The sequence below is a fragment of the Elgaria multicarinata genome, chromosome 6 (assembly GCF_023053635.1).
Source record: "Elgaria multicarinata webbii isolate HBS135686 ecotype San Diego chromosome 6, rElgMul1.1.pri, whole genome shotgun sequence".
Lineage (NCBI taxonomy): Eukaryota > Metazoa > Chordata > Lepidosauria > Squamata > Anguidae > Elgaria > Elgaria multicarinata.
Genome location: NC_086176.1, coordinates 47,226,690 through 47,246,175, shown reverse-complemented (window position 1 = coordinate 47,246,175; position 19,486 = coordinate 47,226,690). Strand labels below are relative to the sequence as shown.

The 19,486-nt window shown below is 40.8% G+C and overlaps 1 protein-coding gene across 1 annotated transcript in view; it reads left to right on the top strand.

The window, feature by feature from the left end:
* The first annotated feature begins 2,845 nt into the window (after window positions 1-2,845).
* The window catches only part of TRPM6 (transient receptor potential cation channel subfamily M member 6), a 98,521-nt gene continuing 81,880 nt past the window's right edge, over window positions 2,846-19,486 (top strand). Inside the window, exons 1-5 of the mRNA XM_063128760.1 lie at window positions 2,846-2,946; window positions 12,377-12,456; window positions 14,460-14,498; window positions 15,979-16,159; window positions 18,214-18,427. Of these exons, the coding sequence (XP_062984830.1) occupies window positions 2,929-2,946; window positions 12,377-12,456; window positions 14,460-14,498; window positions 15,979-16,159; window positions 18,214-18,427 (532 nt within the window). The 5' untranslated portion in view covers window positions 2,846-2,928. The remainder of the gene's footprint in view (window positions 2,947-12,376; window positions 12,457-14,459; window positions 14,499-15,978; window positions 16,160-18,213; window positions 18,428-19,486) is intronic.

The window sequence follows — 19,486 nt, the reverse complement described above, 5'->3', positions numbered from 1 at the left end:
CACACCTAAATTTTTGATGTACGATTTAGATTATAAATTATACCAAATAAGACTTCAATTCTATTTTTTAAAAACATTTAGACAAATCTAAGCGTGATAATTCTTGAACCCTCCAAATCTGGTTTTTGTTTTTGTTGTCAAAGCTATTCAAAGGTAGAGGATATAACTAGACACCAATCACCTTCTAAAACTAGTAAGAGAAATTATGGCAAGAGATTACTCCTTAATGATATAGAATATATATATATATAATATATGAATTTCAAACAGGCTGCACAAACGAGTAAACCTCATTGAGCACCGTGGGACTTACGAGTAAACTTGTGTGGTTGCTTTTATAGCTAAGTTGGCTACATGTAAATGTGGCAACAAATTGACAAGTGTGCCTTTTGAAGGTTTGTTATCCTTTATAAGTATATGCAGAATTAACCCTGCATTTCAACAATAAACTTCTTCATTTTATTATGATATTACATTTACGCTTACTCTTGCACTTATCAGGTGGTAAATATGTGTGTGTAACCCAGGACAGTAGATTGTAGGTAGTTACTTTTTGTTCTAGTCGACTGATCCAGTAAAGCTTGTGACTGGAAAAAATTCAGGTGATGAAATTGAAAGGTGATTGAACTTGTAAATTTCCATGTTGGTTGTTCCTAAGAGACAGGGTAGATCTCTTGTAACTAGTGTTTTGTTGACTTGTATTTTGATCGTGAAATTAGATCTGCAGTGGCACACATCTTACACTCAACAATAATTACTATTAAAACTCCCCCACCATGGGATTACTATTAAAACTCCCCTCACCATGGGAAGTGATATCAAAATTAAAATCTTATCCCCTGCAGGGGGGGGAAATTCAATGTGGGTGGGTGTAGAATTTTGAACAGAAAAATATATACGTTTTGAACACAGCCCTTTCTGTGCTGTTCTCCCATCTGTGGAATGCTCATCCCAGGGGGATCTGCCTGGAGTCTTTATTGTATACCAGCCTAACACCATACTCTTCTGGCAGGCATACTGAACGTCATCACATGGGAGAAAACCACGTTTCCTTACTGTTGCTTCTCCGCCCTCGCTTTTGTCCTAAATTACTTCCTCTTTCTTCCAAGAGAGTAGAAAGGAAGTACGCAAAGACCATTTGGCCCATTCAGGGTCGTTTTTATGGCACTGTTTTCACTGCACACAGCAGGAGATTGTGGCACATTCTGGGTTTTTTTTTTTTTTTTAAGAAGTTGGATTAAAGGGGATCTATTTTGTGACATAAAAATGAGCGGGAGGCGTGCAGGAGGCAGATGTCATCATCTAATCTTTCATTTCAGTTTTGCTGCTGGTTCTTCAATATTTTTAATGTTTTTAAAAACTTAATTTTTCACTATTTTCATTGGTTGTATTATGTTGGCGTTTTTGAGAGCAATCCTGTAGCCCCTAGACAATGTCTGGTGAATACTTCCACTTTCTGGATACAGTGCTCTGACCTTGGACACAGGTGTCCAAGTCCCCCTCCCCCTTGCAGCTTGTGCAGAGAAAACCATGCTGGCAACCTCGGAGGGAAGGGAAAGGGGGCGGTTCTGTGGCGGGGATGGGAGGAGACCAGGGCAGCCAGGTTACAATGTATCCTAGGGCTGGCCCAGTCTCTTTAATCCCGCTCTGCTTAGCCCCAGCTAGATGGGTGCTATCGCCTGTCAAGCAAAAATACAGGGCAGGAGCAGGGCAGAGTTGAAAATCACCTCCGTGCTGTTCCTGCTCTGCATAGGATTCCAAATAGGATTGCACCCTTACTGCTTCAGGTTTTTATGACTACAATCCACTTACAGCAATTTTCAGTTGGGTGGTATTTAAATCAAATTAAAAAAAACAGGAGAGAGGGGTTTAACAGCTGTTTTTCTTTCTTCCGCTATGCCTCAACTCTTATAGCCTTCTGAGTTTTTATTTGTTTATTTAAAAAGTTGAGAAGATACCATGAGTGTATGTTACATTGAGTTCATACCCTAGAAATCATCATTTAATTTGAATGCGACTTTTGTAGAAAATGTGCCCAAAACAGCTCATAACTCAACAGCAATACAAAAACAAGAATACATGCCAATACATCAATTGGAATAGTGCATTGTTACAATAATAATCAACCCAATCAAGTCATTTCACTAATTCTAATGTGACAGTGTTTCAAATTAATTCCAAAACAGGCAATATGAACCACTGCAACACAATATAAATTATTGTTTATTAGATGTGAGTTGATCTCTAGAGAATGCAAGCCAGTTTTCTGCCGAAGTTCATGACCTTAAAGTAAAATATATTTGCCTATTTGGCTTTTAAACATGTTGCAGAAAGAACCAAAACAGCAGTTATAATACCATCATGCACCGGCCCCCACCCCATTCAAACTGAAAGCTGAGATTGGCTGCCTGGTTGGCCCATCCCAACCCTGCTTGACAAGTTCCAAGTAAAGCCTTTAAAAGGTTTGAAACTTTACTCCCTCCCATTTATTATTTTAACCTCAGAGTAGTGAGGAACTGCACAGTATCTCATCTCGGCTGGAGAAACACCATCTGGGTGTTTATAAGAGAAACTGCATAAGGCAGAGCCACCACAATTGGAAGATGCACCTTGGCCTCAATGCTTAAGTGTTGTGCAAGACAGAGCCCTGGTATGTAACCTACAGAGTCACTCGGAAGAACCCAGATCGTAAAGACAGTTGCCAATTACCGATAGGGGAAAGTGGAACATTAACCATCCTCTAGTGTGGTCCAAGGATCAAGCAAAGTATTCCTTGAGATTTGAATGGACTTTCTTTCCTCCTGCATACACTGGCGTTGCTGCAGGAGCTTCAGGGACTGGAAAACAGATGTAGAACTTTGGTTTTTGAGTCCAGTCCCAACTTGCAGATTCCTGGGCCAAGAAGCAAGAGAGAAACAGCTAGACAAGATGAAAGTTCAAGTGAAGGTAAAAAGTCGGGCAATTAGAGCTGTGCGAGTAATGAGTTTGGACTGGAGCTTCTAACTAGTCCCTTTAGTATATTCTAGCAGCTACTGATCAGCCAGATTGAAATTTGAGCATCTTCAAATTGCTGCTCTAATTTCTTCCCATCTGCAGTTAACTTTGCATCTATTTGCACATTGGCCCAGCCGTTCTGCTATCCCCATTGCCATAATGATATGCTGAAGCAGGAAGGAAATCTAGAAGCTGTCGCATTTGCTTGTGAGTGTAGGTGTAGTAGTATTTGAGGGTGAGAAATTGTGGTGTTTTTTTTTGTGTTTTTTGGTTCTGTGGCTTCAAGTGTTTAAAGAGGTGATTGTGTATTTTGAATCTTATTTATTTATTTATTTATTTATTTATTTATTTATTTATTTATTACATTTTTATACTGCCCAATAGCCGAAGCTCTCTGGGCGGTTCACAAAATTTTTTTATCTTTGTGACTCTTAAGTGAAGAGGAGAGACCTATAACAGCATTCATGGCTTGGCAATATATTCAGGAGAACAGACTGCAGTGTTCTAGGTAGCAAAACAAGTTAAGGTGTTTGTTCTGTGTAGGTGGAGGAAGGAACAATCCTTTAAAACAAACCACCTGGTATCACTAGTTTCAGCAGTGTTGATTTCAACAGGATTGCCAAAAATGTGGTTGTTTTTCTTTCTGGCAGAGGGTTTTTGTTTTGTTTTGTTTTAGCATTGCATTATCAGCACGTATTCAGCGGGTAAAGCTTTTGACACTACTCTTGTCTCAGTGTTTGAAAAAAACTTCACTGGAATCAGCTGTTAAAAGCACAAGAGGCCTGCCAGAGAACTGTTGGCAGCCACAGTTGCAAGTAACATTGCCCGCAGCCATGTCAAAGATCCTGTTTATCCCTTAAACCCTGAGGCAACGAGAGAGGATAAAGCCCCTTGAACCTCTTGCACAGTTTCTCCTGCTGTGGCAAGCAGGACGCTGGGACTCCACAGCAGTTAAAGGTGGAGAGCAACCAAAGGAAGCAACTGAGAGAACAGGGGGGGAGTACAAGGGTCCATCCTTTCCCATACCCAGGAAGATTTAAAGGTAGGATAAACAAGATCACTGTTTGAAATTGCAAATCTGCTTGCAAACACACCTTAGTTTGAGGTAGAAAATAATGGCCTGATCCTATGACTCCAATCCCAAAAGCACTTGTTAATAACTAAGGCCCCATTTATTCAGTGGAACTTAACCTCCAGATCAAGAATGTTTAGGAGTTGCTGAGCCAGCAGATAGTGGGAGTTTATGTGTGCATATTAGCTGTTATGTCAGTGCAGAGTTGCCAGGATTCGCATGATGCAAATGCTGGCAATGTTCCAGTGTTAAATTAATGCTGCAGGTGCAATTATTTGTCCTGAGATTCTCTCTGCAAGCATGATGTCCCTCTTGTCTTTTAAATCTGTTTAAAACTCCTATTCATTCCTTGAAGTAATGTTCCCTATTAGGTATGCACTGTCAATTTATATAGGCCATAATACTGTTGTACATTACCTGTAAATAATGTATGAAATACACTTTCACTAGAAGCTAATACACTTAGCTTCAACATGCCATTTAGACTGAAAAAAGGTGTGAGGGCTTTTCATTCCAGAAGGATATATTGTGGTCACTTGGTCATCAGTTTCTTGTATAACTGATGACCAGTTTCTTGTTGTAATTATTTTTCCCATTTAATGTCCCCCCTTTATTTATTTACATATTCAAAGAATACAAACAGTTAACAAGAAGTATAATATATGAACAAATCTTTCTTACAAAAATAACAGAAATGATCAGAATAATTATATTAAAATAACACATTACATTAAATACAGGTTAATTGAAGATTATCCCCAAAGGGAGTAAGGTTGAACTGCACCTTAAACTCTTTCATTACAATACAAAATGAAGAGAATTTCCCTTCTCTAACTCTTTGTTATGTTTGTCTAGTTGGGCAGGATCTACACTACTGCTTTATAATGGTATTGAAGTGCATTGACAACTGTTGGGGCCCAGGACGTATTCCATATGTTGTTTTCAAACCATTTTCAAAGTGTTATATCCTGCTTGGTTTAGCTTTGGCCATGGTCATAAAGGTCACGTCCAAAATTCTTACACACCACTCAATTGTAGTTGGATTTCTATCTATAAGTACCATACATACTGTTGTCAATAGATGAATCACTATTTCAGTATCCTGTGCTGCAGTTATACCTTAAGACAACCCCCTAATATCACCAATCTATCTAAAGAAAACTCATAAACTAACATATTTTAATCTCATTACCCATACCATAAATTTGTAATCTTGGAGTATATCCAAAAAATGTGAGATACATTCACTCTTATTCGTTGACATATTAAATGTGAATAAGTTTCATCTACCACCCCCAACTGCAGGTTGCATTCCCCCATGATTGCTAATATTGTACTTTGAGCTTCATCGGGGGGCGGGGGAAGAATCACGGTTTCCTACCATCACTTCTCTGCCCCCTCTTCTGTCTCATAATACTTCCTCTTTCTCATGGGGAAGAAAGAGGAAGTAAACAATGACTACGTGGCCCATTCAGTAGGTGTTTTTATTGCACTGCTGCTCCTGCACACAGCAGGAGATCGTGGCAAGTTTCATTTTTAAAAAGAAATTGAACTTACCGGGTTCTTTTTTTGTCATGAGAAGAAGGCCAGAAAGAGCGGGAGATGCATGCGAGGCAAATTGTAAGTAGGACCCGCAAAGTCCATGAGTGCCCAGTATCAAGTGTGCTATAAAACGCTTGTCTGATGACCCCCCTAAGTCTATTACAAAGGTTCTTGATCAGCCATGCTTTTATAACCATTATCTTATTCATCCTCACATAACACTGTGAAGCACATTGTAATTATTAATGAAATCTGAGTGGCCATAACCTGCCCAAACCCAGCTTACAGGTTTGTGAGTGGCTTTTATTGTAAATTCTACAAAAATCCTGGTATTGTGTTGCTTTGCCACTGACTTTGCAAGTTTTTGTAACATGTTCAGCTTTATTCAACTGATTTACCCATAGAACAGGATCTGAAAATTATAGCTTTCAAAAGTGTCAGTAAAAATTGGAAAACAGTTTAAATATAGGAAGTTAATCAACCAGCCAACATTTGTGGGAAATCAATAACCTTAATGCAAAAGATTGAGATTAGCTTATGTTGATCACCTATAGTGTGTGCTTCCAATATACTCTTTGCCTTGGTTATAAAATGCCATGGAATGGTAGTGCAATATGAAAGAGCTGTGAACTGGATGGATCTTTAAAACTTGGCTTTGAGATCTGTTTCACCCATGTGCTCACTATCTCTCAGCTTTATTTGGAGAAAATTCGGCACCTATCTCCTAGCTGGACTTTAAAATGCATTGATACAATCAATTATTGCTGTCAAAAGGTATTTGTAGTTGACACAGGTTAACATTCACTCAGCTCCTGTACTCAAAGGTTTCTCTTCTAAATGAAATACATTGATGGTATCTTCATTATCTGGACCCATGGGAAGGAGGCCCTCGAGAAATTCCACCAGAGCTTTATCAACCTTCTCCCTGCTGTCACCCTGAGACTGGATTAGTCTATGCAGCAGGTTCACTGTTTGGACAATACTGTGCAACTAAATAATTGGCATATAAGCACTGGAAATAAACTGACTGCTGCACACTTCTAGCCTCCACTCTGAACAAAACACAAGATCCATTGCTTATGTAGCCAAATCCTATGACACAACCACACTTTTTCCAGCTCATCAGATTGAAACTTATATTTAAGGATTTTCATCAAGCGTTTCGTAAACTGTACTATCCATCCAATAAAATGAAGAGAGAAGAAAACAAAATAGATCAACATTCAGACTTGAACCTAGGAATAATCTATGATAGAACAAAATCAGAAGAGAAAGTGCAGAACAACACTTGTTACCTATGGCTCCCAGCTAAAACAACTCAATGTATCATCAGTGATCTACAGCCCAATGATACTTCCCTTACCTGGCCCTTGGCTAGTAGTCCTTGCATAAAGACAGACCCTAATTTAGAAGAGCTACTCACACAAGAGACATAACAAATACCAGACCCTGCAACAAGCTCAGATGCCAGCTCTGTCTCTGTTTCCAGTTAAGCAAAACTATTACAGGTCCCAATTACACCAGCCCCAACATCAAGGACTCATTCACTTCAGGGCAAACTGTTCCGTTTCCATGCAAATGTCTCTGCCTTTAAAGGTAGCCAAAAATATTTTTAAATAAATAAAAAGAAATGAACACAACTCTAACATCAGAAACTGTAGCATTCAGTCTCCCCAGACTGACCTGAATGTTCCAATTCTCCAACAAAGGTATTTCAGAGACACTCTAGTATGAAATTGCTTAATTAGAATGTATCAAGAAATTCAATTCTATTTCTACATAAGTTCTATTTCCCTAGGCTTATAATGGTTTGCTGTCCCACTATGCATATCAGCTGGGATGATCTCCAATTACTGTTCTTGTGAATGGTCACTTTGGGTATCTTAAGTGTTAGATGTACCTTTTGCATTTCATAGCCCTTTCCCTCTCTCTGTATTTACACATGTGTACACTTCATTCATCTGACATGAACTCTAGTCTACAAAAACGTATGCCACAATAAATGTTAGTTTTTAAGGTTCTGTAAGACTTTGTTATAGATGGCCCGACAGTGTTTGATATTGCTCTTTGGTAACGTTTACTTTCTTTCCTACAAAGAAGGGAAAACGTCTTTCCATAGTTTCATATGTTAACTTAACTACTTGGCTGACCCAGAAAATCCAATGGCACACCCTTCCCTAGTGTGTGTGAGTGTATTGAGAAATTTCACCAATAAAGAATTTTCTGCGGTTACACTGTTTCATGGTAAGGTTGACTAATTCATATTATGAAAATAAAATTGCTTATTGGGCAGCTTTGAAACATTAAAAAAAAAGCCTTCTCATCTGGAACCAAGAAAACTGGGTCTGACTGACTTAAAGCTAGCCAGTTGGCAACCGTATTTTCACCCCAAGATAAACTTGTGGTATAACAGTTCTGAAATACTAATGCATAGGGTGACCATATTTTGGAAACCAAAAAGGAGGACAACATGGTCGCCCCCAAGGGGGCGTGTCTAGCACCAAGGGGGCATGCCCACCCGAACATAGCCTTGGTCAGATATCTGATTTTACAGCACACATTTAAGACATTATTATTATTATTATTTATTTATTTATATAGCACCATCAATGTACATGGTGCTGTACAGAGTAAAACAATAAAATAGCAAAACCCTGCCGCATAGGCTTACATTCTAATAAAATCATAATAAAACAATAAGAAGGGGAAGAGAATGCACCAAACAGGCACAGGGTAGAGTAAACTAACAGTATAAAAGTCAGAACAAAATCAAGTTTTAAAAGCTTTAGGAAAAAGAAAAGTTTTTAGCTGAGCTTTAAAAGCTGCGATTGAACTTGTAGTTCTCAAATGTTCTGGAGGAGCGTTCCAGGCGTAAGGGGCAGCAGAAGAAAATGGACGAAGCCGAGCAAGGGAAGTAGAGACCCTTGGGCAGGTGAGAAACATGGCATTAGAGGAGCGAAGAACAGAAGACAAATCTGTTCTACATAACATCTTAATGTTAAAATCACTGAAATAAAGAACAAGTGAGAGATTCAATGTATCTGAAATTAACTTCACTCACTCCAACTTTTGTAGGTTTTGCTGTACTTTGAAGCTTTTGCTATACTCTGTGTGTTACATTCTCCCCTTCCCTCAAATATCTTTTCTGACTGTATCTTCACTCATTGCAAGCTGCTGTTGTTGTTAACAGGGTTTGCTACTGGCCCCAGATCTGTTTCAAATTTGGTATGGCTAAAGCTCTACCTAAAAGCTATCATGGTGCCAACTTTCAGCTCTTTAACTTTAAAAATGACAGTTTAAAAAATAATTTTAAAACCTCATTTTTAAAAAAAATCCTAAAAAATCAATGGATGAACAGATCTGTTTCAAATTTGGTATGACTAAAGCCCTTCCTAAGAGCTACCATTGTGCCAAGTTTCATGTCTGTATCTTAAAAAATGACGGCGTTATAAGCATTTTTGTTAATTCCCATTAGAGCTGCTCTTTGAAAAGAAAAATCTGGATTTCTCCTCCCCCTCCTGGATTTGCCATCAAAACCCAGGACAAATCCAGGCAAATCCGGTCATATGGTCACCCTACTAATGCATGTATTTTTATTGTAACCTAGTTCCCCACCCCCACCCCCAGTTTGCCAGTTAATTTCTGAACAATGCTTATTTATGTCCATACTCGTGCAGACTGGAATTTAGTGAAATAAAGGCTAGAGCTGCCCAAATACATGTTATCCCTTGCTTATCAGTGTGTAATTAGTGTACTGCCTCAAAAAGCGTTGACTTCCTGTCTAGCATCAGCTTTGTGCCAATTGCTAAAACAAGTACGGTTTAAAGTGGAAAGCCCATACAATGAGATCAATTTAGAGCAGAACAAATGTCAAGGTCTGGTGCGCATGACCTGCCTCCTTGTGGCAGCTGTTTTTCCTTCTTCTTGTGCCCTGGTGGCTCCTGAGGGCTAAACCTTGGTTCATATAGACGGCAGATGAGGTAGCAAAATGGTCTTCAGAGTAAGCAGTGGCTTGCATGGCTGAATGTTACTCTATACAAAAATATTTCCATATACATGTAGAAAACCTCCACATGATTAAGTCCCAACCATTCTTTAGGAAATATCTCAAGCCTTATATTTTTCCAGACCGTCTCTAATTCACTGAGATCATAACAAAGTATCTCCATTGTCTTTCCTTACCCAATCACACTCCCCCGCGCCCGGTTTCTTCTTGTTTAGATCAGGGACGGGCAACTTGCAGCTCTCCAAATATTTTAGCCTGCAACTCCTGTCAGCCCTGGCCAGCATAGCCAATGATAAGGAATCATGGGAGTTGTAGGCCCAAGCATCTGGAGGGCCACAAATTGCCCCATTCCATATAGATTACAAACCTGCTAGTTTTGTTATTAAGAGTACAATCCTGTGCATATTCAGACAGAAAAAAAATCCTACAACTCCCAGCATTCCCAAACTTTTTTTTGTCTTAATATGCATAGGATTGCATGTTTAGAAGCTTGCAAAACATTAGAACATTAGAAACATCAAAACATGTACAGGATTGCTCTCTAATTCTATAATCTTTAATGTGCTTACATAACTCTTTTCGCCAGTTGTCTAGTTTTAAAAGTAATTCAAAACATAATGTTGGGAGAAGGCTTCGAGCCTAATTTGCTATTAATTAAGAGGTAAATTCAGGAATGCTGCAACTGCTAGTGTAAGAACAACTGGCTGAAAAGTGGAAGTCGCTTCCAACAAAAAAGAAGCAAGGAGAAAATGATTAAAGGGCTGGTAATTGGAAGAAGCCTCAATTCACATTAAAAATAGTAAAGAAAACATGACAACACCATCAGTTTTTTCCTCATGATGTTGGGATTCTCTCTAGTTCAGCATACTCCGTAGTTCGGCATATATTTCAGCAGATAAACTGAGATTTCAGGAAACCTAACAACATGCCCCTTTGGTGGGGGTGGGGTGGGGAGGTGTGCACAGCCTGTGCGTGGCAGCTGGGGAAAGGAGAGGAGTGCACTTGTGCATGGGACATGGCCATTCATTGAGCATATGTGAGGTTTCATTTGGAAGCCCCTCCAACTTTTTTGCTCCTCGGCTTTTAAAAGTGTTTCCATTTTTATGGTAAACAGAGGGTATTCCAACAAGATTTTAGACTGTTGACAGGTTGGAACTTGTTTGCTAAGTCTTTCTCTGTATCTGTCATTGCTAAAGGGATAGTAAGTGGTTAATCTTCTTAGAAGAGTATATCCCTACTGGTAAGTGAGAGCTGGCAGCTATTGGGTTAGGCTGTGAGCTTTCGTTTATTTCTCTAAGCAGAGTTTAATGAAACAGAATTCTCAACTCTAAAAGTAGCCTCTAGAGGTGAGGTCAACACAGACTAATTTACAATCCACTGACACCGAGAAGGAAAGGATTCTGTAAACTTGTCTTCCTCAGCGTGTTGCCCTTCGTCTCCCAACAGTCCTGACCATTGTCCATGCTGGCTGATGGGATGCTTTTGACACCCAAAGTATCTGGAGGACACCAGGTGGGAATCTACACTGATGTTATTCTAACGTTTTGAATGGGTTACTGTGACGCACAGCGTCATGTGACCCTGGGTCTCCAACATTGCAAATGAATTGTACTTACAGGTTCTATTTCTTAGTTCCAGCGTGGCTACAGATTCACGTGCCTCCTTCTACCGGTAATTTTCCTCTCCCTTTCTCAGAGCTGCTGGGTTTGCTCTGCCCACTTCCTGTTCTCCTTCCTTCGCCCCGTCTGCTATCTTATCTGCTACAGCAGATAAATCACACCAGCGTTATACTGTGCAATCACTGACAATTGCATGCAAAGGACTCAGAAGTTTTCCACCTTAGAATCTGCTTTGATTGTTAAGTAGTCCAATGCCTACAGCCTTAATTGTGCTCCTTTTGCAAAAGATTCGCCCGAGCCGCTGCTGTGGGCGCAGGAGCAGGATTTTAAACAAATGCTTACATCTGCATAAGCTTTATAGATAAAGACACCAAAATTGGCCCAGTAATTCAAATACCAAATTTGAATCAAATTGGGTCATCGGTTGATTTTTTATGACTTTTTTTTAAACGTTTCCCCCCTTTGCAAAGGAGCTGAGGAGCGCTCAAAGGAGCGCTGTAGCTCCCTGCAGGAAATTAACAAGGGCCCAAAGTCCAAAACTCATGACCAGCGGGGCTTAAATGGGGCTGTTGCTAAAACTTTTCAATTTGGTCTCCTATCCAAACTCTGACCAGACCCAGCCCTGCTTAGCTTCAGTAAAGTAGCTGGCTCTTACACATTCAGGGAATTCCCTGGGACTTGTATTAAGATGTTTTGGGAGAAGGTTTGTGTGTGCTTATGAATATTACCCTGCCCTGCTGGCTAGGAATGAGGCAGGCAGTGGGCGGAGCAAACCCAGCAGCTCTCACAGAAGAGGGAGAACAACGGAAAGGATTGAACAATGTGCCCTGAAGTTCCATTGCAGCGAAACGTAAGTCACGCTAGTGTGTCCCGTGATACAGAGAACCGATACAGAGAACCACGTTAGAAAGGGACACTAGCAACGTTATAAGACTAGTGTAGATCTGGCCCAGGTTGGACAAGGCTGGTACAAACTGATCTCATGCACAATATTAACAGACCTTCGTTCAATTATGCATCAGGATGAAAATGTTACAAGATGGTTTAGATGTCCAGAATGTACTACTGCGATTATTGAACAGTTTCTGAATGTTGTCTACAAAAGTAAGGTATATCTCATTGAGATGTAATATTTCTGTTTAGTCACAGAAATCTTGGATTGAAGGTGTCTTCAGTAAAAGAGAGTGTGCAAAAATCATACCGAGTTCCAAAGATCCTCACAGGTACTTTGCTTCATTTTGTTGTGATTGAATTGTACGATATAGAAGATAAACAGACAGAAATTTTTATAAAGAACATCTAATTTGCACTTTAACAATGCAATAATTAATATAGATACTTCCAGCTGCTTCAAACATAATTACAACTTTAGTAACCAAACTGCACCCATATTTTAACTTGGTACTTTTTACTCTTTCTCTTCATACCCCTAAAGTGGCAGGCTCATTTTACACAGTATCAATTTATATAGGATACTGCCAGTTGTATATTACCAGCATGTAATTCACGAGTATTATATTGACAAAACAGCCATTCTGCTAGGTCCTAGAACAACCTTCCCCAACTTGGTGCCATCCAGATGTTTTGGACTACAACTCCCAGCATCCCTAACCATTGGCTATGCTGGCTGTGGCTGATGGGGGTTGAAGTCCAAAATATCTAAAGAGTTCCAAGCTGGAGAAGGCTGTCCTACACTAAAATTTACTTACATATTGAAGGAAGAAAAAAAATCATCATCACAAGTGACTTGGGTGATTATGAAATGTCCAGCCTTTTTCATAACACTGTAAAACAGCATTCCCAAACTCAGCGTCCTCCAGATGTTTGGGACTATAACTCCTAGCATTTCTGAACGTTAGCCATTCTAGCGGGGGCTGATGGAAGTTGAAGATCAAAGAATCTGGATGGCACCAAAGGTGAAAACGATAAGTATAGAAATGGAAGATACTGTATTATCTATCTAAGCTGGTCCAACTATCTAGGACAGCTATTTTAATTGCTCAGTTGTATTAATCAACCAAGACAGAGCACACCAACTCAAGTAAGTCTGGTCTCACTGAAAGCTAATTTAGTATAAGATTGCAATCTTGCAAGTAACTGATATTACTGGGATTTTATGGTATCTGATTTTTTGATCACTTTGTAAAATACAATAAAAGTGATTTGGGCTAGTATTGATGAAGTATCTCTTATTAATGGTTTAAATCAGTGTTGCGAGCATACTTAGGAAGTGGAAGACAGAAATAGTGGCCTTTTTGTCTAAATTTGAAGCTGTTTTCTTGAATAACTGCATTTTCAAAAATGAAGCTTTCTATATAGCCAAGTGACAGTGTGAACCAGATTTCAGGTGAAATGTGGGATTCTGTCTGGTGATACTGGTACAATGAAATACTGAAATGAATGTCCTGCCATTTCAAAGATTTTTTAAAAAACTTAAACTGTGCAACATACTGTTTCATACCATGGAGCCAGATACCTTTAGTCAAGCAAGGTTAATTTGCACACAGAAATGAGCTGTTTCCATTTGACTCTGTATGTAAAAGGAGGTGCCCAGAATTTTTAAAAAGCACAAGAAATTCAGCAGGATTTGGGGCTGCACACACTGTCATCTATGCTGGACTAAACCTATACATACAGCCCCTACAACAGGCATGGAGAACCTCAAGCCTGGCCTTCCTGTGATTCTAATATGGCCCTCTGGGATCCCCCAGTTGAGCATGTCCCCTTTCCCAGCCCCTTTTCCCCGACCACTAAGCATTCGTTGGGATCCTGGGTTTTGTTCAGTTTGCTCCCATTCTAAAAGGTTGTAATGCCTCTCCTATAGACAACATATGATTTTTGTATTTTGGCCCCACCCTCTTTGCCTTTGCCCCGCCCCCCACCGGAATGCAATCCCTGAGAGCATCTCTGAAATTCAGTTCAGCCCTTGAGTTGAAAGAGGTTCCCTATACCTGCCCTGCAAGATGGTTGGCACAGTCTGTGCTTGAATGTGTATGATGACATGAAATGCCTTCCCCATTGATCTCCCCAAACTAGTGGCTGGTACCTACCATCCTTGGGTCATGCAGCTCACGGCTGCACATACGTTTTTTTTGCACCAATGCCAGGAAATCCATAACAGCCTTCCCAGATGTCTTTGCTAAACAGCATGCATTTTATGATTGACATCATTATATAAAATAATTCAAGTATGTACTGGTTATTTTTAACGGATTCTTTTTTCTAGATGTCCTGCAGGATGCCAAGTATGCCAGAACTTAATCCGGTAAGACCGTGAACAATTGGAGACTGTATTTTCTAAAACAAAGAATGGGCACAGCATATTGAGGATTCAATTACTATATAAGCATCATTTATTAATAAAACTCTTAATGGTATATATCAGTAAGTTCCCAACAGATTTACTTGAAATCCTGCTGTGGGCGATGAGCTACATGCTGCTTTTGAAAGACCTCCATGGTTATGGGAGAGAAACAAACAAACAAAAACTACTGTGAATGGCTACTTAACCATCAGTGGGCCAAATCTTATATTATAGAGAAGGGCTGGCCTAGAGTAGGGTGACCATATGAAAAGGAGGACAGGGCTCCTGTATCTTTAACAGTTGTATTGAAAAGGGAATTTCAGCAGGTGTCATTTGTATATATGGGGAACCTGGTGAAATTTCCTCTTCATCACAACAGTTAAAGTTGCAGGTGTCCTGCCCTCTTGTTATGTCTGGTCACTCTAGTATAGCTCCTGCAGCTTTAACTGCTGTGATGAAGAGGGAATTTCACCAGGTTCTCCGTATATACAAATGATTCCTGCTGAAATTCCCTTTTCTATGCAACTGTTAAAGATACAGGAGCCATGTCCTCCTTTTCATGTGGTCACCTTAGCCTAGAGCAGTAGTGGGCAACTCATGGCCTTCCAGATGTTTTGTCCTACAACTCCATCATCGCTCACCATTGGCTATGCTGGCTAGGGCTGATGGGAGTAATAGTAGGGTCATGAGTTGCCCATCCTGGCCTAGAGGATAGATGATTGGACTTAAAACACAGAAGCCTGGGTTGAAAGCCCCACTCAGCAATGGAGGCTCTCTCAGTGGCCTTGGGCAAGTACTCTCTTAGGGCAAAACTAAACGAGATGTGGGAGATCTTTTTTTTTAAATGGAATCTCCTGTTTTTCTTTTAATAGCAGCCTCCCACCACCCCTTCTGGAGTTGATATTTGCCCTGTGGGTCAAATAGCGGCTTTGGGGGAAGGATTTTAATATTGGTTTACTTCCCTCCCCCATTGGTCCTGATCCTAATCAGATGCTATTAATACTTACAAAATAGGGGAAGATCTTATTCCTGTCTCTCCAGCATCATGTCTAGTTAGGTCCATCTGCTTGTCTTTCAGAATAGTTGCATGGTTAGAGCCATCCAGCTGCTTTTCTGTGTAGATATGTTTGAAAAATCCTCACCCTTTTCCTACTTCCTTGAATTCAGTGTGAACTTTTCTGCAAGCAATATTTGAGTGGGTAGTATTGGATGTCTATGTTTGTTGCATTTTGCTGAAAGAGTTCTTTCGAGTATCATAAGACGTTTAGTGAGATCTGCAGATTATTTATTCAGGATTTCTGTAAAACTTAAGAAATGTGTAATAGCATTGTAATACAATACATTAATGTGAGCTAGTCAGCGTTTCTATGTAACGGTCCTATAGTATGTCATTTATTGAACTGATGCTGTAGTTAAGGACTTTCTTGTCTTTTTATTTGAGATGTTGCTGTGGACGGCTAATTGGTGACCATCCTGGGATAGATTATGATTGGCCTGTCTTTCAGTGTGCAGAGCAGAAAGAGAATGAGGAATGGTCTGTCCAAATGAACACAAAGACTAGCCCCACTGATGCATTTGGTACTATCAATTTCCAAGATGGTGATCACACCTACCATGCCAAGGTTTGGACATTTTTTAAATTTAGACGGCAACTAACTCAATTCGATAGCATTATGACTGTAAAACTTCAGAAAAGAATATTACAGTTAAACATAAAGCTGTTGAGGTTAGATACAAAGAAAAAGAATACAGTTTTTGGGCACCGTGTCCAATTAATCAGATGCTTATGCCAGAATACATTTGTTAGTCTTTAAGGTGCCACAGACCTCTTTGTTGTCTTTGCTGCAACAGACTAACATGGCTACCCCTCTTGAAAAAATAAGTCTGCTTTTCCTACGTGGTTTCTCATAATGGGATGAATACAACATCGAGGCAGGATATGCAGGCGTGAAACGAATCAAACACTATAGATAGTGTTCCTGATACTTCACATCATCTGCCTTTATTTTTAATGAAGGCAGTTAGCATGTTCAGCATTGAGTGATGAGACAGATAGATCAACATTCATGTTTATGAATTCACGATTTTGAAGAACATATAGGGCCTATATTGGGAAAGGCGAGGGGCAAGCAAAGCCAATTGTGCACTATTTGTGTACAGAGGTGTGTATGTGTCCGTGTGTGTGTATGAGTACGAATGGGGTCCAGGCGAGTACGTTGGGGGCTTCCCTACCCTAGATGTAGGCCATTATAAGCATGAAAATATGTGAAAACAACTGAATACCCATACACTACGATCAACTTCTGCGTTCCTCCTCTAAAGGCAGTTCAGAGAAGGGCAACAAGGGTGGTGGCCCCCTGATTGTGAAATGCTTACCCAGTGAGTATCATCTGGCATCAACATCATCATATTTTTGGTGCCAGGTTAAGATTTTCCTCTACTTTCAGGCATTTGATGGGGGCATTTTAGATTTTCTTTATCCTAGGGGGAATCCGCACGTCGTTCCGAGATTGCTTCTAAGCGACCCCAGTGCGGCGTGAAAGCGATCGTGTAACTGGCCTTTGGAAGAGCCGACGAAGAGACGTCCTTCCCGCCACCACCGCCACCCGCAGACCTCCTTGCCGGCTGGGACGGAGAGCTCGGGGGAAGAAGGCGGGGTGGAGAGCTTCTTCCGCTCTCAACCCCGCCTTCTTCAGCCGAGCTCTCCTCGCTGGTCGGCGAGGAGGTCTGTGGGTGGCGGCGGCGACGGCGGGAAGGACGTCTCTTCGTCGGCTCTTCCAAAGGCCAGTTACACGATCGCTTTCACGCCGCACTGGGGTCGCTTAGCGATCTCAGAACGACGTGCAGATTCCCCCCAAGCAATTTGATTGTGAATTGTTTTTAACTTGTTTTCAAACTGTTTAAATTCTTGAAAGTTATATATTATGTTTTATTATCCTGCGAATTGCCCAGAGAGTTTTGACTATTGAGTGGGTGGATGGATGAATGAATGAGAACTGAGAACTAAGCTTGCATCAAATTGAAGAGGCTAGAAGAAAGATGCTAGCTCAGTTCAGACAACACATTTCTCAACGGTGGTTTAGAACTCCATGATGGAGTTTTTACACCACCGTTGAGAAATGTATTGTCTGGAGGGATAACTCCACACAACAGTGGAGTTTTCTTGGAAAACATTCCATGCAGAACATCCATGCTGTGCAGAGGAGAGTTCCTGCACAGCAGTTGTGTTGTGTGGTGGTCTCCGTAGAGTTTTCCATTGCATTGAGTTGATTTCCCCATGGGCTACAGAGTTCCCTGGCAAGAGCGGCAAAAGGAGCGAGTGCTGCTCTAGGAGAGCTGCTGGGATTGTTTTTTTTCAGCAATGGCTGATGGGATTCCATCAGGAGGACTAGGAGAGGAGAGAGGGTGGAGGAACTGTCAATCAAACACGATGATGGATTTTACTCAACTCCACAGTAGTCCACAGCCACACAACGGAGAAGTTAGAATATGTTGTGTGGGGAGTACCCTTTAGGAACTTCACGTCTGAGTGGAGTTTTCACACTGCGTTGACTAACGTGTTGTCTGAACTGAACCACTATCTTCTCTCTGGAAAAGATACAGTCTCTCTTCTCTCACAGTGTGTGTATGTGTTCTAACAACCACAGTCATTTATCCCTCCCCTCATGCCCTGCAGTATATCCGAACCTCTTATGATACCAAACTGGACCAGTTGTTGCAACTCATGGTGAAAGAATGGCAGATGGAATTGCCCAAACTGGTAATTTCTGTTCATGGTGGCATCCAGAACTTCAAACTTCCATCTAAACATAAACAGCTTTTCAGCAAAGGCTTGATCAAAGCTGCTGAGACTACAGGAGCATGGATACTAACCGAAGGCATCAACGCTGGTACAGTCCTCTGTCTTTCTTTTTCTTGTCTTTTTTTAAATGTAATGTGATATTTTAGGAATGCAGAAACACAGGAAGCTACCTGATAACACAGTCAAACTATGGGTGTGGCTAGGTCTGTATTCGATACATGAACTGGAAGCAACTTTCCAGGGTTTCAGACAGGAATCTTTCCCAACCCTACCTAGAGAGTCAAGGATTGACATCTTCTGTATCTTGGTGTGCACATGCTTATCGGGTATGTTATACACTGGAATATTCTGGGCAAAGAATCACACTGCCTTCTCTAATGGATGCCTGGACTCATTGCTTCTTAAAGGCAGAGGCAACTCCAGAAAACCAACGAGACAGCAGTGCACCTGTTTGTTGAAACTTGAGTCTGCCCTAATTGGGCAGAGAGAGGGGGTTGGATTTCTAGAGTCTAAGGCAGTTAGGGGAACTGTATTCTTCCCATTGTTGCTGCTCAAGTTCCCTGTAGCCTTTTCCTCCAACTACTTTCCCCCCTGTTGAGCTTTTTGTAACCTGAACTTCGCCCAAGAAAAGCAGCTTTTAGACTAACTGAGGGGAGGTAAACTACAGACAGGAGGAGGGTTTAGTATCCTCCTCACTTGTGTGCCATCTTTGGTCTGAATATTGTATCCCATCCCATGCTGTATATGAGATTAGAGCAGACTCTGGTTTAAATGAACCGAGCTGCCACCATTACATCTAGAAATTCAGCTCCAGTCTCAGACAGGTTTTCCTTAGTTGAGGGGAGAGTCACTCAGGCTTGCTTTCCTCCCAAATTGTGCTGCATTGTGATATGAAGAGGTGACAGGCCTTGTAGGTCTGGTTTGTGGCAATGATGGCAGGATAAGGAGGTTCAGGGAACCCTCCTGCGCCTTCCTACCCCACAGCCCTATGTCCAAAGCATCTTCTTCACAACAAAGTATTGGGTTGGGCACCAGAACTCCAGATCAGGGGAGGCTGCACCAGTTCCCCATAGATTGTTTGGTACCCCCTCACCTCTCCCAGCAAATTCTTTGAAGTCAGAAGGCAACATACTTTAATCCAAAGGTT